Source organism: Triturus cristatus, chromosome 7 (genome assembly GCF_964204655.1).
Source record: "Triturus cristatus chromosome 7, aTriCri1.1, whole genome shotgun sequence".
NCBI classification, from domain to species: Eukaryota; Metazoa; Chordata; class Amphibia; order Caudata; family Salamandridae; genus Triturus; species Triturus cristatus.
In genome coordinates, this window is record NC_140590.1 from 1,536,847,040 (window position 1) to 1,536,866,597 (window position 19,558).

The 19,558-nt window shown below is 44.6% G+C and overlaps 1 protein-coding gene across 1 annotated transcript in view; it reads left to right on the top strand.

Annotated features, from left to right (window-relative positions):
- Window positions 1-3,703: 3,703 nt before the first annotated feature.
- OCSTAMP (osteoclast stimulatory transmembrane protein) overlaps window positions 3,704-19,558 on the top strand; it is a 96,094-nt gene continuing 80,239 nt past the window's right edge. The window contains exon 1 of the mRNA XM_085614580.1: window positions 3,704-3,809. Within this exon, the coding sequence (XP_085470706.1) occupies window positions 3,763-3,809 (47 nt within the window). The 5' untranslated portion in view covers window positions 3,704-3,762. The remainder of the gene's footprint in view (window positions 3,810-19,558) is intronic.

The following is a 19,558-nucleotide window of genomic DNA, read 5'->3' on the forward strand; positions in this document are numbered from 1 at the left end:
CACACATGCATGTCCAATATGATTGTGAGCAATTTAGCATACATGCATACTCAATATGAATGCAGTGAAGGACTTGGCTGCACTGGACTGACCGACCAATTTAAAACATGGGTGAAGCAAGTAAGCATATTTCCCTGGTAGGTGACAGGTAAAAAAACTTACTTGTCATGCTATGATAATCTGTTAATGCCATCACAAACTTTTTCGAGTGGCTGCCACATAATACCAGATGTACCATCACACAAGCACTCACCATTAGCAGGCTCGACTACAGCAACGTATTCTTCTCCAAACAGTTCCTAGACAGACTCAAGATCATCCAGAACGCTTCTGCAAGACTTATACTCGACCTACCATGCCGGACCCACATCTCAACCCACCTCAGAGAACTCCACTGGCTCCCCAGTCAAGCCCTGGATCATCGGATTGCTCTGAGGGTACATTCACTTACACACCTGCTCAAGCACCTGGATACCCTCAATTGTGATTAGTGTGTTATACAAATACACATAACAATCAAGTCTTCTACAGCTCAGCAAGCTGATGGTAGCCACTTTCAGAAAAGATAGGAGCACTCATTGTGCCTCTCTAAACCACAGAACTCAGCTCTGTGTCTTGTGCCGTATCACAAGGGACCATCAGAGCACACACAATTGTCTCTGGGATATTTGTACACAATTGACAGATTATGGATTTGTCGCTTCATTTTTTGTCTCACTACTTTCACACCTCATATTTCAAAACCTCATTTAAACCCCATAATACGCAGCAAAATGAGACTGATTTTGCTGTGGCCCATCACTGCAAAAGCCCTTGCATCCTCGACGCAGGACCCTGCAAAAGCCCTTGCATCCTCAACGCAGGACCCTGCGTCTCTTCGCGACCAGGTTTAAGGTACTGTGATCAGTTGGCCTAAGTGGGTCACTGTAGCTGGCCCAAGCTCCATCACAGTCAGCCTCAATTTATGACTGTGTCCCAGTCCGGCACGATCAGATAACAACAGTTGGCGCTTTGTGTTTTTTGGTGTATGTTTAATTGAACTCTGTTAAATTGCATATCATTGGTTCTACTGATTGGATTTTTGTTGTTTTGGTAAATTCATTTATTAAAATGTTTTCTTGTTCTCTAAATTGATGAAGGATTTTTCTTGTGTTGTGTTTTCACTTTACTACAGTTTGAAGTGCTGCATGAATACTTTCCACATTGCCTCTAAATTAAGCCTGACTGCTCTATGCCAAGCTACCAGAGACATGAGCACAGGTTAATTTGGGGTTGGCTTATGGCTTCACCCTGACAAGAATTGTGGTAGGTGCTTGAGTAGGGTTTCACCCCCCTCAACCAATAAGCAATTTCTTACAACCATGTTAAGGTAAAAAGGCAAATGAGGATCACTGTAACAATCTATACAAACTAGTCTATTCACATTTTTTTATTTGGAATACCTGAAGCTTAAAAGTAAATATTGCCTGGTGAATACCTGCAGATCCACAGATTTTTAAAAACAAATTTTGTGGGGCTGAGTGGAAACTTTTTGTATTGAAAAATCAATAAAAGTTGGATACTGGACTCATTCTTAAGACTCCTGACAATTGAATCTCACTTCTTGCTCATCATTGTTATACTTGTTAACATTGGATTGCCTGAATATGGGCCGGAAACAAACAATATAGTGGGCGCTCCTTTTTGAATTGTTGTGGTGTACATTTAATACATGACTATAATGTAGGTTGAATTTGATATAAACATTTTCTAGGTATACAGGAAAACCCTTTTCTGTTTTTCAATGTCTCTTGTGAGGGGACTGCAGGGTATTTCTCCGTCATGGAGCCTCAAGCTCCCCTTTCTGGGGCAAATGTGCCCCTGAAGGGCCCACAGTTTGAAGGTCATTGAAAAATATACTGACAAAGTGAATCATCATTGCCCTTCTAACAGACTATTTACAAAGTCCCTGAAATTACATGTGATAATTTCCTTCCACCATGTTTACCAGTACACGGTGTGTATGTAACTCAATGGGTGCCAAGATACCAGGAATTAAATGTGGAACTCTGATGTTGCCAGAATATATAGAAAAATACTGCAGAAATAAGCAATTTAAGGTCCAATTTCTCTGGTAATTCTCCATTTTTCACGATTGTTTTCACAGAAAAGTTTGGTGGCTTTCAGTAGCCGAAGTTCCCATGTTTGCTGATTTGATTCCAAATTGTTGAATCCCTATGTAGCTGGTACCTCCAAAGAAAGGTGTGAAAGGGGCTTTAGACAGGTTAAGGCAAGGGTAGATCATTTTTTAGCAAGCAGAAGTGATAGAAAAGATATATTCAACTCAGAGCTACCGTTCCACCCAAAGGCAAAACTGCTCTTACAGCAGGTATTTGCAAAGTCTATATGTCTCATCCATGAAACCTATTGTCCTTGACATAATTCCTCCCTACACGGAGGCACAAAAATGTTGTCAAGATTGTTCTGCAGGAGAAGGAACAATTATTCAAAGAGGGCCACCATATATGTGTGGCCACACAGGGCGACTTTGGTTTTTCTTTTGCTTTAAGAAAGATCATTGCAAGATGGCCGCCATGGATGTGCAGGTAAGCCTATCAGCCATCTTTGAATATTTTTTCTTAAGCTAAAAGAATCTTCATTCAAACATGGTCCCTGTGCACATTCACTTAAACTGTGTGGCCATCTCTCTGCTTTATGTGTAATTTAGTGTTCCAATATACTTGATGGCCTAATTTGAATGGCAAATTAAAAAGAATAAATTAGGTTCTGTGCATTGGAGAGATAAGTGAACAAGAAAAGCAGGGAGTAAGAGGTGGAAGGTGTTGGTGGAAATGATGGTGCTGATTCCCAAAAGCAAGCTGCTCTGCATCAGTGTGCAGCTGCCATGCCCTAGCAGAAATAAAAAAAATATAATAAAAAAAAAAAAACGGGTTTAGGTTACGAAAGAACAAACCACCACGTCCTTGCACAAGTAATATAGCAACAAAATATATAACAAATAATGAAAAAGGGGTGCGGATGGGTCTTGGAACAATGGGCGAATGATGATAGGGACCGGTTTTGTGACGAGAGAGAGATAGAGAGACGGACAGAGAGAGAGAGAGGGAGGGAGAGAAGGAGGGAGGGTAAAATGATGCAATCCCATTGAGTGCTGAAACAAACTGCAATACATATCCCCTTACATCAGCAGTGGAAGGAGAGAAGTCGTCCAATCAGAATAGTTGCAAAGAAGATATGCTTCTGGTGTTGTAAAACCCCAAGAATACGGAGGAACGTCACAAAATAATTATAAGTGACCTGAAATTAAAAAGGCATCCAATCATAAGCAAGTGGCTGCCCCAAACCTCACTATGTATTGTAGACAATAGGTCTTCAACAACAGCCAGCTGAAGCTATCTCTGGGTCTAGACTTAAAAAATACACTGATGGTAAATGTTACTCACAGTCAGATTTGAAGTTTTGTGGTTTAGCAGCTGTTGCCGACAAGGACCAAATATGGAACTGGAAAATATTGGCTTCTTCTTTTCGTGTCATCTAAAAATGACCAGTGAACCCTGACACTGGCAGTAGTAACCTCAGCTTCTCCATTTCAGTGCCGCCCACTCCTTCGTAACAGGATGACAGGGTGGAGTAAGTGCCAAGACCAATTGAAAATAGGAAGCACTTCTTTTGGGAGGGCTTATGTTCTGTTAATCGTCTATGCGCTGCATTTTGCTATGCACTGCCTGACAGTTTTATACAAAAGTATTCCTTACTTCGAGAATGAACGTCTGCCGCTCAAGAAATGGCTCTCCACCAAAGACCAACTGGTATGTAATATTTGAAATATATATGCAACTTGTAATTTACTTTTTGAACTACACCTGGAACTTCTGTTCTACAAATTACCTTTGAGCTTACAGCGGAGTCATGATTTTATCTTAAAATGCCAGAAAATCGAAGATTTAATCTTGGTTTTCCCACCTCATCAAATTGTGTAATCCTCTGAAAATCGATTATTCTCATGTTTCTCAGTTCGTTGTGCAACTAGAATAAGGTGACAGTCGATGTAAATCACCATGGGACTGTGTAAAAAATTTAACATTTACTATAAATTACAGTAGAGTGCATTGCTTTTGAAGTCAGAAGAACTTTTAATACAGTCACAGAGAGAACCAGCTGGAATGTGTTTTATAAATGTGTTTTTTTATAATTTCGTACTTATTTTTTTTAAATATTAAGAAGATTGCAACTTTGGACTTGAAAGGAAAATATTAAGAAATCGACAATTGCACCTATGTACTAGAGGACTCCTAAACCAGCCATAAAAAACAGGACTTGAAACTCCCTGTTAAATCCCAGACATAGTGCCATTTAGATATTGGTTGAGAAATATTTCGAAAGCACATACACCCAGTCACCCAGTAACAGCTAGCTCTGCCCCCCAAAAAAGTGTTGACATTGTTTGCCAAAATAGACAATGCTGCCTGAAAATGGCATTTACGTCCATTTTGGATGGTTTGTGTGTTTTGCTTTTTCTCGTTTTTCCATCAGCTGAGCACTGGTGGTTAATACGGTTTGAAAAGGAGAGCGGGAACAGTTTGTGCCCAAGTCAGGAAATGTGCTTTTACTAAAAAGGTTCAAAAATGTATTACAGTTTTTTTGCATAACCACCAGGTTCTATTTGATATTCATCTAAAGACATTAGCAGAACACATGAGTACCAAGGCAGGCACAAAACAGAAGAGTGGTGTGCGTGTACCACATTTAAGCAAAGAGTGTGTGAAGCAAGCACATGGAAAGAGCAGAGCTACCAGGGAGCAACTGGCGGGTGGGTACACAGCAGGAGAAAGCATAACGTGTATGTTGAATTCGGGGGGGGGGGGGGACTTCCAAACTTCCATAGGATATGAAACATCCCTAAGGTACAAACTTTTGACATACATGATATCACAGGAATCTGTGGTGTAAGAATTCCTCTGGGATGTTGATGTCACAGGAAGTGACATTGCAGGAAATACGGCACTACGAGGAATATTTGGATAGATGTGAGTCGGAGTGTGGGAACAGGCTAATGCAGTAGGCTTGTGTGCAAAGAGTGAGTGGGTTGGGGCAGGTGTTGCTGCATGGAAAGTGGTAGCTGGGTCGGATACTGGGGAGGAGCCAAAAGATGGATCTTGTTATATGTAGGATGGTCATGGGGTGAATGAGTATTGTGGAAGGATGCCCTGATGCCCTCAAAGGGGTTTGTTACAAAGTGATGTGGATGCACTATTGTGAAAGTTAGTAATAGGGGACTGGTACTTGGGGTAGGCAGTTCCTGTATTTTGGTGTCTGGAGCTAAATGGAGGAGTTGGAAATGCACAGAATCTGGTCAAAGAGGAATGGTAACGGGAGTGCGGCTGACTGAGGGGAACAAATAACTTCCTTCCTTCCTTCCTTCCTTCCTTCCTTCCTTCCTTCCTTCCTTCCTTCCTTCCTTCCTTCCTTCCTTCCTTCCTTCCTTCCTTCCTTCCTTCCTTCCTTCCTTCCTTCCCTCTCTCCCTTCCTCTGTTCCTTCTCTCCCTCTCTCCCTTCCTCCGTTCCTTCCTTCCCTCTCTCCCTTCCTCCCTTCCTTCCCTCTTTCCCATCCCTCTCTCCCTTCCTCCATTCCTTCCCTCTCTCCCTTCCTCCATTCCTTCGCTCCCTCCCTTCCTCCATTCCTTCTCTCTCTCCCTTCCTTCTCTCTCTCCCTTCCCCCTTCCTTCCATCTCTCCCTTCCTACCTTCCTTCCCTCTTGCCCTTCCTCCCTTCCTTCCCTCTCTTCCTTCCTCCCTTCCTTACCCCCCTCTTAACCCTTCCTTCCATCAGAGATTTTAACTTGTGATGCATCAACTGGATGAAACCCATCATTGCTTGTCTTTTTCTGTGCAGTTTGATTTGTGTCATATTGTACTAATAACCTTTCAGAGCAAACCTTTAAACACCAGAATGAAAAGAAAGAAACCTGAATTGATTCAATGGAGCTGAACCTATTTTTGGAGACTGGGTACTGACGCGTAGCGTAACAACACAATCATTGCTGCCAGAATAATGGCTCCTTTATTGCTCATTCAGCATCTGAACTCCTTCAAGGTTTATTTTGGTGCTTCAGCACCTCCTGCGGCCCTCGTTCTAGTGCCACTGGACTGCATAAGCACCTCAATCTGTGATTGTTTCAGATCGCTGTTCCATGCTGCCATATGCCTCTTCCTTCGCCCTTCTCAATCTGTCATTAGCACTTTTCCCTCTGTCACTTTGCCGGCCAGGGTTGTAGCAACTAGGCCTGGGCTAAAATTTCGTTCCGTTCGCGGAAATTGCGATAATTTGACATTTTCGCGTTCCGCGGAGAGCGCGAAAATGTCAAAATTTCTGCTTTCCGCAGCTTGGCGATAATTTGTTTCTTGCTCGCACTGTAAAATAATACCTTCTCGCGCGCGCGCGATCGCCTTACCTGAATCCCTGCGTTCGCCGACAAGTTTTCTTGATCCGGTCGCGTTCTCCATGAGATGTTGTATTGTTTTTAGCCATTTGCGCTGTCTCGCGACAGTTCGCGCCCGCAGTGACGTCATGCGTCGCGCGATCACGTCTTTCTTCTCGCGATCATGCACCACGAGACAACTCAAAACAAGATGGCCGCGCCCGCGAGCAACCAGATGGGTAAGTTGGCGACCCGCAACCATGCAGAAAATCTCGCGAACATGCGGGAAAAAAACTTCCGAATCTTCGCGATATTTCCGCTTGTTTGCGATAATTTTAAACATTTTCGCGATAATTTGCGAAAGTGGATTTCGCAAATTCCGCCCACCCCTAGTAGCAACCATTGGTGCAGCCGGTGCAGAGACACCAGGGCTCAGAGTCCAGAGGGGCCAATTGAACCCTGATAATTGCTGTATTTACTTCCCCCAAAGCTGTCCCAGGAGTAATTTTCCTTGTTTGCACAAGGGCCTATGGCATCTGTGCTATGTTACTGCTCCCATCCCTTCCTTCACTTCCTACCTGTCTCTGCCTTCTCCCCCATTGGCGGCCGGCATGGCTCACAGGTGGCGGCATGGGGGGAGCGCAATGTATAAAAGTACAAAAAATTAAATAAACACTCACCTTGCCGTCGGGTCCCGCGTCTCTGCTCCTGCTCTCCTCCGTCTGACTCCAGGAACAGGGAGCACAGCCAGGCTCCCATGGCCAATCACTATGCCATGAACAGGAAGCACAGCCTGGCTCCCCTGACCAATCACAATGCTGCAATGCAGCGTTGTGATTGGTCTGAGCATCATGGTTTGACGCTCACCCAGGGAATGGGGGTCGGGCATGTTCTCCACCCAGACTGTAATGCAGCCTGCGTGGAGAACGGGGAAAGTGCACATGACCAGTCCCAGAGGGCCGGCCAAACAGTCATGTGCACTTAGGAGTGGGCAAACCACTCCTCCCCTGCCCTGCTCGGAGAGCAGAGCAGCCCCGCCCGCCTGCTCGCAACTCAGCACAGAAACATAAAATGATAATAACTCAAAGTTATTATCATTTTATATTTTCTTTATTTGCACTGCCTAAAAGCATTGGGGTGATCCTACTCCGCCATAGAGTAGGAGTCGCCACTGTCTTCCCCACTGTTTCCTTTTCATATCTCTCCATTTCCACTTACTATTCTCTGTCTCACGCTCTTCCTTTCTTGCCCCATGCCACACTTCCTCCCGGTGCCTTTCTTCGCTCTTTTCCTCCTTTTTTCTTCCTCAGTTTTGATTTGTCCCCTTTATTCCTGCCTGTATTGCCTCTCTCACAGGCTGCTCATATATCTACCCATTTTCCTTCACAGATTTTCCAGCATTCCCACGCAAATAGCTCTTCCGTTCCTGTTTTTCTTTGTGGTAAACTGACTTAGAACTGCTTTAGATCTCCATCCATTTGATGTCTTCCTCAACCCGCTCCACACATGCTAGGCAGTTCACCGGAGCCTGCTAGCCATTCTTCCCTCAACCCACCAGTTCCTCAATAAACCCAGAAACGGTGGACGTAAAAAGGCCCACTTTATTAACATTTGACAAACACAAGATTTTGGGGGATATTTACATGAAAATGCCGGAGCACGGTGTTATGCCAAATTTTTGCAAAGCGGCGCTCTGACATTTTTAAAACGCAGGGATGCGCAGTATTTACAAAATTGCGACACACCCCTGTGTTTCCCCTAGCGCTATAGAAGCTGCCTAGCACTAGTGCAGGTACCCTGCCGCCATGTTGCAAGGGTGCCTGCGCTGCAGAGGTGATTGTTTATGTGCAGGAAGAGGCACCTTCCTGCACATAAACAATCAATAATGGCGATTTATAAGCAAAAAACGAAGAGAAATTAATAATTTCTTCTCGTATCGCCATCCTAAGACCAGGTATTACCTGGCCTTAGTTTTTGACACTGCCCAGTGTTGTAAATCTAGGGCAATGTCAAAAAGCAATGGGTGTTGTGGTGGAATACCCACAGCAACACCCATTGCCTGCCCCTTTGCCGTAGCAGGCTGCTGCAGAAAGGGCACATTTACAAGGTGGCGTTAAGCGGCTTAGCACCACCTTGTAAATATGGGGAATGGCACAACGCCACCAGAGCACCAAAAAAAGTAACATGCCGGTGGTGTGAGGGGCTTGTATATATGCCCCTTTTGTCATAAATGACACAAGAGAAATCGGTCATTAATAGGTGCTATAAATCCTGCATTAGGACAGCCATAATTCAATCATTAGTCATAAAGCAGAGAATCCAGTCCTGAGTTAATTTGCCATACCATAACTCATATTCAACAGTACCACCCGGCACAATTTCAGGTCTGTGCACTGGATATGAAGGCCCTTCGAGTTGCATGCTGCAGCTTCTAGGATTCCCTTGCTACCGGTGACATCCAAGACCGCTTACTGATCATGCCCGGCAGTGGCATAATAAAACTTGAAGTGGCCCCCCTGCATAGTGCATAGAGGGGCTCCCTTCTACACTTACTTAGGAGCTCTCAGGCCAGGGTATTGTACTGAGGGGACCCCCAGGAGCTCGCCCCCCCTACACTGCAGGGGCTGCAGGGGCCTTTGATACACCACTGATGCCTGGGCTGCAATTGCTGGGTCTGCTTCGGGACTATCTCTTTTGACCATTGCTCCTCAGTGTCCATGCTCACAGCATCCCAAGGACCACCATTCTGGCAACTCTTTAACATCCAGCTGCCTACCGGTGCCCTTATGTGTTGGTGATGCATGTTAACAGCGCTGCCTCTACCATTCAGCCCTCTTGCATATTTTGGATCTCATTTTCGCTGTTCTGCTCAGTGTGGGTGGGGCAAAACCTTTGGTCAGCGTTTGACATTTGACCTGCCATCCTCTCTTTTGACCTCACAGGAGGTCACCCCATCCTCCTGGGTGCTGGATCTGAAAGAGCCTAAACCTGTGCTTTCTTTACTAGTGGAAAACCTACCTTTGCTTCAGAAATGAAGAACTGCATTTGAAAGGTGACACACACATTTCTGTGCCACAGAGTGAAAACATGAGCTCTTGAAATTCACAGACTTCAGCCAGACACTTTTATTTGGCAATTTATGTAACCCATGTGCAAGTAATTCAAAGCTTGATTTAAATGTGTTTAGTTAGTTGTTCTCACTATGAAAATGTGATTCTAATTTGTGAAAGTGTTAAAATGTGCATTAGTAGAAATAACTTGTATTTGAATTACCACCACATTTTAAAATGAAGAAACAGAACCAGCTGGTAATTCAGCCCTTCTCTAAGAGTTTCATTTGACCTTCAAGATAAGAAAAGGAATCTTTTTCTCTCTGTGAGAAGAGAACAGTGGCATAATTTACAGCTGTGACCTGGGTCTGAGCTTTATCTCTGTAGTTGCTGGAAATGTTGAATAAAGCCTCATTTAATTCTTTGCTTTAGTGTGAACAGAAAAACGTATTTTAAAAGTGCATTACCGTGTTTAATGTTTCTTGCTTAATTAAAAGAAGGCTCTTTTGCAGCTCATGTTATGTGTGTAGTTAGAAATAAATGTCTTGTTTTAAAGGAAGGTTAGGAGATGAAATTGTATTAAATAGGATGCAGAATGTACCGTGGGAAGGATCTTTGCCTGTCTGAGAGATGGCGTATGAATCTGCAGATGGGTGGAGGCATCCTTTCTGAGAATGCTGGATTCCAGTTGGAGGAAGAAAAGTCACGTTACATGCTTTGTAACATTATTATTTGATAAACGCGTTCCTAGTTAGGAGTTTCAGGGAGAGAGAGGAGAGAGAAGAGGAGGAGAGAGGACGTTTTTCAGAACACAGGCAGGAAGACTTTAGGAGCACTTTGAGAGAGACAGAGATTTAGAGACGCAAAGCTGCAGAGGAGTTTCAGACTCCGATGCCGAAATGAAAGGAAGAGGGTAGAAGTGATTTGCAGATGCAGTACAGGAGAGGGCAGACCTTGATGGAGAGCAGAACGTAGGCAGATTAGATGTAGGTTTAGTTCCATTCTGATTTTGCTTTGACTAATTGGCTTTACCAAGGCTTATTTGCTGTATGCTTTGTTTCCCTTCATGGGAGATTCTGCAATTAGTAATGATTGATATGACTTATGCTAACTCTCTCTTGCTTCTGGAACTTTTCAGGAGTTCTGACTGACATCATTTGAGCCCCATTGTCTTAGAATAGAAATGTTTTCCTTTATGGAACACGCTGTTTGCAAATTATGATGCTTTGTGCTAACTTAATTTTTCTGTTATCAATTCTGTAACCTGATTGATAACTGACTACTGAATGAAGAGTCAGAGATTCTTAAATTTTGATTGGAAAATAAATCCCTTTAAAACTGCTCACAACTCTCATTATTGGCTAAAATGTTTATTTGCATTTATGAATTGCTCATGTTTATGTAGAAGCTCCCTGGTCATAAACGGTGGCGAAGATTCATTGACCTTTAGCGGAAATCAGGGTAACGGTAATTAGAGGTAATGGTGCCACATTTCCTAGATTTTCCAAAGAGAGATTACCGTGGGAATTCCGCTGCAACAGGATGGTAGCAGAAATAAGGTTAAACACCTTGCCCAGATGAGCCGAGTTTAGGTTAATACCCTGGAAGGAGCTACAAAGAAATTGCCCAAGTTATAATAAGGCCCAAGTCCCAAAAAGTCCTGATTCCAATGCCCAGAACTTGAAGATTAGCAAAGCGGTATTAGAAGGTGGTCCAAGAGGGCAGTGAATGAAGAAGGTGTGAGTATTAATAAGGAGCAGCGTATCTGCAGTAATTTCTGATTGTGGTAAATTTTGATTGCTATAACAGCGATTGCGGTAATTGCATGGAATGTGTTAAATTGTGGTGATGATTTGAGAGTGTGATGTCTTGCGGAGTTGGAGTGAGAGTTGAGTGATTGTGAGATCAGGCTGTGAGCGCGCGCAGCCCGGGAATTCTTTGGCGCGACGAGTAGTCTGAGAAGTTGTGGTATAGAAGACACCCAGAGTTGAATTTGTTGACCATTGAGAGGGGAGTCGTGAGACGTCATCGATTGCCCAGACCGAGATAGGGGGAGCGAATGTGTGAGTGCATGAGTAACCAACACTGGTCGTGAGTTGCTGTGTGTGGAACATCGAACTTTTGAAACCTATCAGTTGAGGCGATTGTCCGGTCGTTTCGTGGACAGACAGTTGCCAGTTGAGGTCAACAATTTCGAGAGACTGTCTGGTTGTTTGGTGGACAGACAGTCAGAGAAGTGACTGTTCGGTCGTTTCGCGGACAAACAGTTATTTCAGAGTGTGAAAGAGATGTGTGAGTGAGTGAGAGACAGATTGGAAAGGAGGGGACCTGCTGTGAGTGGGGGAATCAGAGTGTGCCGCACTGTGATAGGTTCGTTGTTTAATTATCGTATTGAGATTGGTTGAAAGTCTTCAAAAATGTAAACTGTAACAGGGTTGGAGGGAAAAATTTGACGTTTACGGAATTGAATAAAAATATTGGCTTGAGAAAGTCCAAAAGATCGATGGTTCTCTGTCGTAGATATCCAGCACCTGAATGGTCATGTTGCATGGACAAAGCACTGAATGTCACAATGGATGAACTGTGTGATGCAGGATTTGAACTATATAAGCCACCTTGATTTCAAGCTTGAGATGAAAAAAAGAACTGAGGAAGGCTGAAACAATGACTGAGAACTGTCAAAAGCTGAAATGAAAACAATTATTGATCAATGGAAAAAAGAAAAAAAAAAGGACTGTTCCGTTATACTTTATTATTTTAGTTAATTATTTTACAGAAGACTAACCTAGGTCCGAGAAAAGGCTACAAGAAGAGTAAGGGATAACATTCTTAGAAGAGCACGGAGTCGGTTTATGGATTGTCTGTTTAGAAATTTGAACTGCTGAAAATTAACCGTTCTAAGAAGCTACTTACAGAACTCTGCACTGAACCTTTTGAGTTTGGCTATATATGATCTGATTGCTCTCACGTGTGAAATGAACTTGAAGTGATGATTACAAATCCTCAGAGGTGTGATGATTTAAATCATCAGAGGGAGGATTGAAAGAGCCTAAACCTGTGCTTTCTTTACTAATGGAAAACCTGCCTTTGCTTCAGAAATGAAGAACTGCATTTGAAAGGTGACACGCACATTTCTGTGCCACAGAGTGAGAACATGAGCTCTTGAAATTCACAGACTTCAGCCAGACAATTTTATTTAGCAATTTATGTAACGTTAGCTAATGCTTGGAGAGGGAATCCCCCTCCCACATGTATAGCACCTTAGCACGTGCTCCACATTTTCTGATCACATACTCACTTAAAGTATAGATCGCACATTCACATAGTCAACGGTCCTGAGGAAAGCCAGTTTTACAGAAAAGGCCTGGCTGAAACATTTAGACCACACCTTGGATGTAGGAGTTCCTAATAACCACTCCACCAACATCCACTTGCCTTGTTTTTAATGCTAATAGAGGCCCAGACATTAAAATTACCCCCTCTGGAACTGGGACCACTGTATAGCTTTTAAAATATCACTTTCACGTCACTCACACTGCACACTCAGCAACACACCAGCTCCGCTGCAATACAGGCGTAGAACCACACCCGGGACACATTCGGTGTCACTGGGTAGGCCCGATGATGAAAACTAGGTTGGTGGGTGAGACCTTCATAAAGAAAACTAATAGTTTCCCCCTTTCTCATAAAGTCCCGAGTCCTGTATCATTCACAAATAGGCTAGTCCTCTCTTTGATTATACATATAAAACCTTGGGATACGTATTAGCTACCTAGTCCTCTCTCTCCTTGATAATTGAATTCTAATCCACAAATGCCATCACTCATCACATTTCTTTTAAAAAGAGTATACCTGGAATAACATACACTGAGGCTATCTGTATCTAGAACTTCCTATATACCCATATGAATATGAGAAGCAGGATGTATCTGTTGCCAGGTGAGAGCTGTCCTCCACACATTTAGGTTTCCTGGGGTGTGAAGAAGTCACCAATGGTAAGGAATGGCGATAAGAACAATAACTAAAAGGTTAACCCATGCTCAGGCCAGGGAATCTGGGGAAGCCATGTCCATAATGTTCAGCCATGGCAATACAATTACCCCAGGTTCTTTGCTTTTTGTATCTAAACCTGTGACACATGATGACTTCTGATGTCTGGTAATCTGGCTTCATCCTTTCTATACACTGTGTAAAATGCTGTCTCCATTCACTTCCAGTACCCCTGTCACAACAGACAGCTTTGACACTCTGCCCAGCCACCAGACTGACACTGCACTTCATAAATTATCTGTTGCAGTTGAGGCCAGTTACATAAGTGCTGTGATGTTTGGCTTTGGAACAGTATAGTTTTCCCCGTAGGCACAAATATCTCATGCAGCATAATTAGGCTGCACAGAAACCTAACAACACACGATCAACACTTCATTCCTTCTGGGGAGTATACTATTTGGCCTGAATGGTGACTGCTATTACATACGTTTCTTTTTTTTCATAATGTTTTTATTGATTTCAAAGAAAGAGGCACATAGTAAATCACAACGGCGGTACAATGTGTAAATAACGGTGTACATGGCCATGCTGTTTAATATGTAGAGTTAGAACCGCTAAATGGATGTTCAACTGCCGATGTGGCCCATGAAAAGGAGGAGATTACAATACTTGTTTAAGCGATGCAACCACCCGTTGGGCACTGGGGTGGTGATGCGTACATTGTGAGCAGATCCAGTGTGTAATAGTGTGAGCAAACAACAAAAGGACAGAACAATACAGAACAGTGTTTCTCCACCTTAAACCAGAGGTAGTGCATATTACCAGTAACCGTGCAATGAACATAAGAGTGTGTAAGGGCTGACGAGCTGTGCAAGGCGTTGGTGACTCAGTGGCGTAATGAAACTGCATGGAGCATAACAAAAGTGCATAGAGGGGGCTCCCCATCCTCTGGAACCAGTCAGGAGCTCTCAAGCCCACCCGTGCACAGTGCTGGAGAGGCCCCCCTGAAATTTGCCACCCTCCCTCACTCCCCCCGCACCATGGAGGCTGCGAGAGATATTGTTACGCCACTGGGTTGACTCACTCGTGAATGTGAATGTATGACATGAGGGTCAGAAGGAACGACTCATGGGGGGGAGTGGCGCCCATGTGAGGTGATGCGGAAGTGGAATGCTGGGTATGGCAGAGAGCTGTTGCATCCGAGGCATGAGAGATCTGGGACTCCTCGGTTATTGACAACAAATAGTCACGTAGAAGTAGCAATATGCCCTTAGGTCTGAAACATTGAGGCTGAGGGGAGGCATACAGGTCGCTGGTGGTATCACAGTATACTTAGCTGTTAGGCCAGTCTTTGGCCATAGGTGGGCATCCTTTACCCACATTGTAATGCAATCTCATGCTTGGCTAAGAGGAGGGCAATTGCAATGAAGCGTCTGATGCTTTTCGGGATATCCAGCACGTAGCCCAGCAGGGTCAAGAGCAAATTCAGGTTTGGGTCAATATGGAGTCATCATGGCCAACTGGTAAAACACCCCACTCCAGTAATGTGCAACGTACCTGCATATCCATGACGTGTATAAAGTCTGCTCCTGTGACATGGCATTTCGGGCAGTTGGGCTGTATCATGCAATTAAATCTATGTTTATCATTGTGGGTAATATAAGCGTGCCATAGAAATTTGAAGTGTCTTAGGTTATGACGATGATTGGCTGACACCAATCGAGTTTATGCACAGCAGGTAGCCCACATCTTGCCCATCCGTGGGTGTCCCAGTTCTTCCTCCCAGTAGCCCCCGAGCCTAACATCCGAAGTAGGAAGCATGGCTATGCTTAAGTGATATAATTTCGATACCAGTCGCCTCGTGCCACTGTCGTCTATCACCAGAGTCAAGGAGGGGAATTCGTCCTGTGCTAGGGTTTATGTCAGGATATTTGCTCACAGTTGCTCGCAGTGCGCTGTGCACGCGGAGCATTACAAAACAAACGATAATGGTGGCCATGTTGAAGTGGGCAGCTGCAGCATGCAGAAGAGTGTGGCCATACAGGAAGAGATCCCTAAAGTGTGAAGACCGTAGCGTGACATGGTGATTTTACCCAGGGTTTCACAGGTGATGAGGATCCAGGGGTTGTCTGACAATATTAGTGATGGTGAGTAGAGCATGGAGTCTCCCAATATTTGTTGGAGATTTCACCATGGCCAGCTTGTGGTGGACAGGGTTTGGATGTCGTTGGGATCTAGAGTGATCTCACCTGGGAGGATAGAGGCCTAAGATGTGAGTGCAGCTTCCTCTATTTCAGGTTTGGTATAAGGAAGCCTGGCATCCTCATGATACCAATGGTGTGTACACTGAAACTGGTCTGCCAGATAGTATGGGTGCGGATTTGACACTCCAAATCCACCTGTCTCATATAGGAGTACCAGTGTATCCCCTCTGATGCAGGGTCGCCTACCAGCCCAAACGAGCTGAAGGAGTAGGCCACATAGCATAGAAAAGAATGAGTTGGTGAGTGGTATGAAGATATTCTGAAAGAGGTAAAGAGATTGGGGGAGCACCACCATTTGCATAATCGCAATTTGTCCAGCCATTGATAGTAGTAGGGGAATCCACCATTCCACCTGCATATTTATTGTGTCAATTGCTGGGTAATAGTTGAAGCGCACCACCGAGAAGGCGTGGGGATTTCAGTAACTGGAATATTTTGGATTTGGCCCAATTGATCTGCAGGCCAGAGTGACCTTCAGAGTGGCCCACTTCTCGAAGAACTGGGGCTAAGTTGTCTGCTGGGCGCTGTACGAACAGCAGCACATCATCGGCACAGAGTGATATGAGAAGGGGGACCGCTTTAAACTGCAAGTCACGGTGAATATGATCTTTTAGGAGGTGTCAGATCAGAGGGTCCATGGCTATTGTAAAAAGCAATGGAGACAGGGGTCAACCCTGCCTCTTTCCACGCCTGACAGGTAAGGGAGGGTCAGGCAGCCATTGCCTGTAGGGCAAGTGTATAAGAGATTACTCAGTGAGTAGAACCTGCAGGGAATACCCCATTTATGAAGGGTAGCATGAAGAAATGGCCAATCCAGGGATTCAAAAGACTTCTCTGCATCCAGTAAGGCTATCATGGCCGGGATATCAAGGGAAATCTTATTAAGCACAGAGATGGCGCGCAGATTTAAAGATGTGGGTCAGTGTGGAATGAAATCTGATTGTGCAGGTGATAATATCTGTTCCATTAGGATGGATAGACAATTGGTTAGCACCTTGGTCAGTATATTGTTGTCAAAGTGTATGAGCAATAAGGGTCTATGCGGTATGCAGTATTGCGGATCTTTACCAGGTTTGAGAAGCAATGTTATTACAGCTTTCTACATGGGTTGAGGGAGAATGCTGGTCTCTAGGGACTCAGCATACACAACCATAAGTTATGGTACCAGGAGGTTTTGAATTGTTTATAGAATTCCCTGGTGAATCCATCCAGGCCAGGTGCATTGGAGCCATCCAGGGAGTCTATGGCTTGTACGATTTCCTCGCTGGAGATAGGCTCACTGAGGAATTGTTGCTGACTGGTAGACAGCCACACAATGGCTACCTCCTTCAAATATGTCATCTGGGCTGTCACATTCCCGTAGAGTTGAGTGGCAGAGAGGCATGTGTAGTAGTAAAGTAGAGACAACAGAACAGCCTCATTAGGGGTCACTTTCAATCCATCATCAGAGTATAGCTCGGTAATGTATGAGGAGCCCCTCAGCGGTGCAAAAGATTAACCAACATTCATCCCGGGCACTCACCCTCCCCATACCTGTGGGCTCTCGCATATCTCCAAAGAAGGAGGACGTCCCGTTTAGCTAGCACATTTAAGCAATTGTGGATCATCGCGTCGTCGCGTGGTTACCAAGTCCAGCTCAGTCAGTTCCCTCTCAATGCACGCCAGCTCCTCACACATGTTGTGCAGCACTCCAGAATGCTTAGAGAAGCATATACCCCTATTGTATGCTTTAAATGCCTCCCATAGGGTGGCTTGCAACTCCACTGAGCCCTCATTAAGCTGGAAGTAATGCACCACCGCCATGAGCAGTTCAGTGCAGAAGAGCACATCCTGTAGCGCCAGTGTAGGGAAATGCCACTGCCTCTCCAACCACAGCCAAATGGGGCCTGCACTGTGACACGCACTGAAGCGTGATCTGAGTGGGTGTGAGTTAAATGTTCGACTGTGCCAGCCACGGGTACAAAGTCACAGACACTATCCAATAATCAATTTGGAACTATGTACTGTGGGGGAGGAGTAGTGGGTATATTCTAGCGGCAACAAACCTTTCAGACGCAAGGCATGCCTAAGTGCATGTGTCACAAATGTTGCGCAGTATAAAAAGTGATTGTGGTTTGCCAGCCAAGGAGAGGGCTGTGGAATCTAGAGATGCATCCATCAACAGGTTGATATCTCCTCCAAGAACTATATGGTCAAAATCCAGGCACCCAATCTGTCTAAAAAACTCAGGTGAGTATACATAAGGGGTATATATATTTGCCAACAATATGGAATGTCCTGCCAGAGCCCCTGTGACTGGAGCAAATCTGCTGTGTTCGTCTAGAATAGAACATGAGGAACAAAACAGCAGATTCTTGTGGGTTTGAAAGTATACCCCCTGGAATATGTACTGTAGCAGGAGTAGGAGTGATGTGGGCCCAATGTTTATGCAAATGTATATGAACTCCCAAGAGGAAGGTGCGTTTCTTGTAGTAAGGCGATCCACATGCCGTGGCATGTTAAGTTCTGCAAAACATGTTTACCTTTCTGCGGAGTATTCAGGCCGCTGATGTTCCAAGTGATTTCAACTGATCTCAGCTCAAACAATCTTTTGGTTACCATTGGACAGCTTGAGTGTTTCAGTGTAAAGGTGTGTGTAGACAATACTAATAAAAATTAGTAACTGTGAAGAAACAACAAGAAAAAGTTCAAACAGTTGAACAAACCCTTCCCCCCACACACCAGGCCACAACTAGCCCGGCGAATCCCCAAGCAATCATTTCCATGAATATGAAAAAGGAAACCAATGATCATAACAGTGTATACCAATGGGGGTGGCAACGCCGCGGAAGTAACCCAGATGTAGTCAGATCCATGTAGACAGTTAGTAGAATGAGACCCTGGAAATGGAATGTGTAGTAAAGTATAAGGCATGTGGTTAATCTGGGTGCAGGGACCAGAAGGAATTGTCCGCAGGACCATCAGTAGAGGGGCACATCAGAGTCAATCAGTGGGGTGAGGAGATTACCTTGAGGGAAAAAAGTCTGCACTTGCATTTGAGTGTATATCTGGGGGAGAACCTGTCGGGAGTGGACCTCCATGAGGATGTATTGTCTTTTGGGTATTGTTTGCAAAAGTTTTGTGCTGCTGCTGGGGTATTAAAGAATTAAGCCATGCCATGCACATCCACCCTGATACATGCAAGAAATAGCATGCCGTATTGGAGGCTCATTTTCTGCATGGAAGACTTGATATCAGTGAATTTCTGACAGGCGTCTTGCACCACCATGGTGAAGTCAGGATACAGAGAGATTGTGGAGCCCTGCCTCTGCAGTGGACCATTTTCATGGGCCAAGCACAGGGCCACATCGTGGTCCCGAAAGTTAAGCAGTCTGGCAATGATCAGTCTCGGGGGTGGCCAGAGGTGGGATGGGTACCCAGGGAGCGGTTAGCACGTTTTACAACAAATGTGGGTATGAAGTGAAGCATATTGGTCAGCAATTTCTCGACAAACAGATCCAGGAGTCTGGTTTTAGAAGATTCACCTTCCCCCACAATGCGTAGATAGTTGCTTCGACCACGCAACTCCAGGTCTTCGTTCTTAATGTTCACAGATTTCAATAATTTTTCCAGTCTCTCCAAATGCTTGGTGGTTTGTGCAGCTCCGTCCTCGAAACCGGAGAGCCTGGTGTTTTCAGCGGTCAAGTCATTCGCCCAAGGTGTCCAGGTGCACAGTGAGTGCATCAAACTGACTATCAATGACCCAAAAGCCTGCCCTGAGTTCTGCCATTATGGCATCTGCACCAGTTAGCTGGTCAGGTTACGGACCGTATACAGCCCCCTTTTCAGCCAAGAGT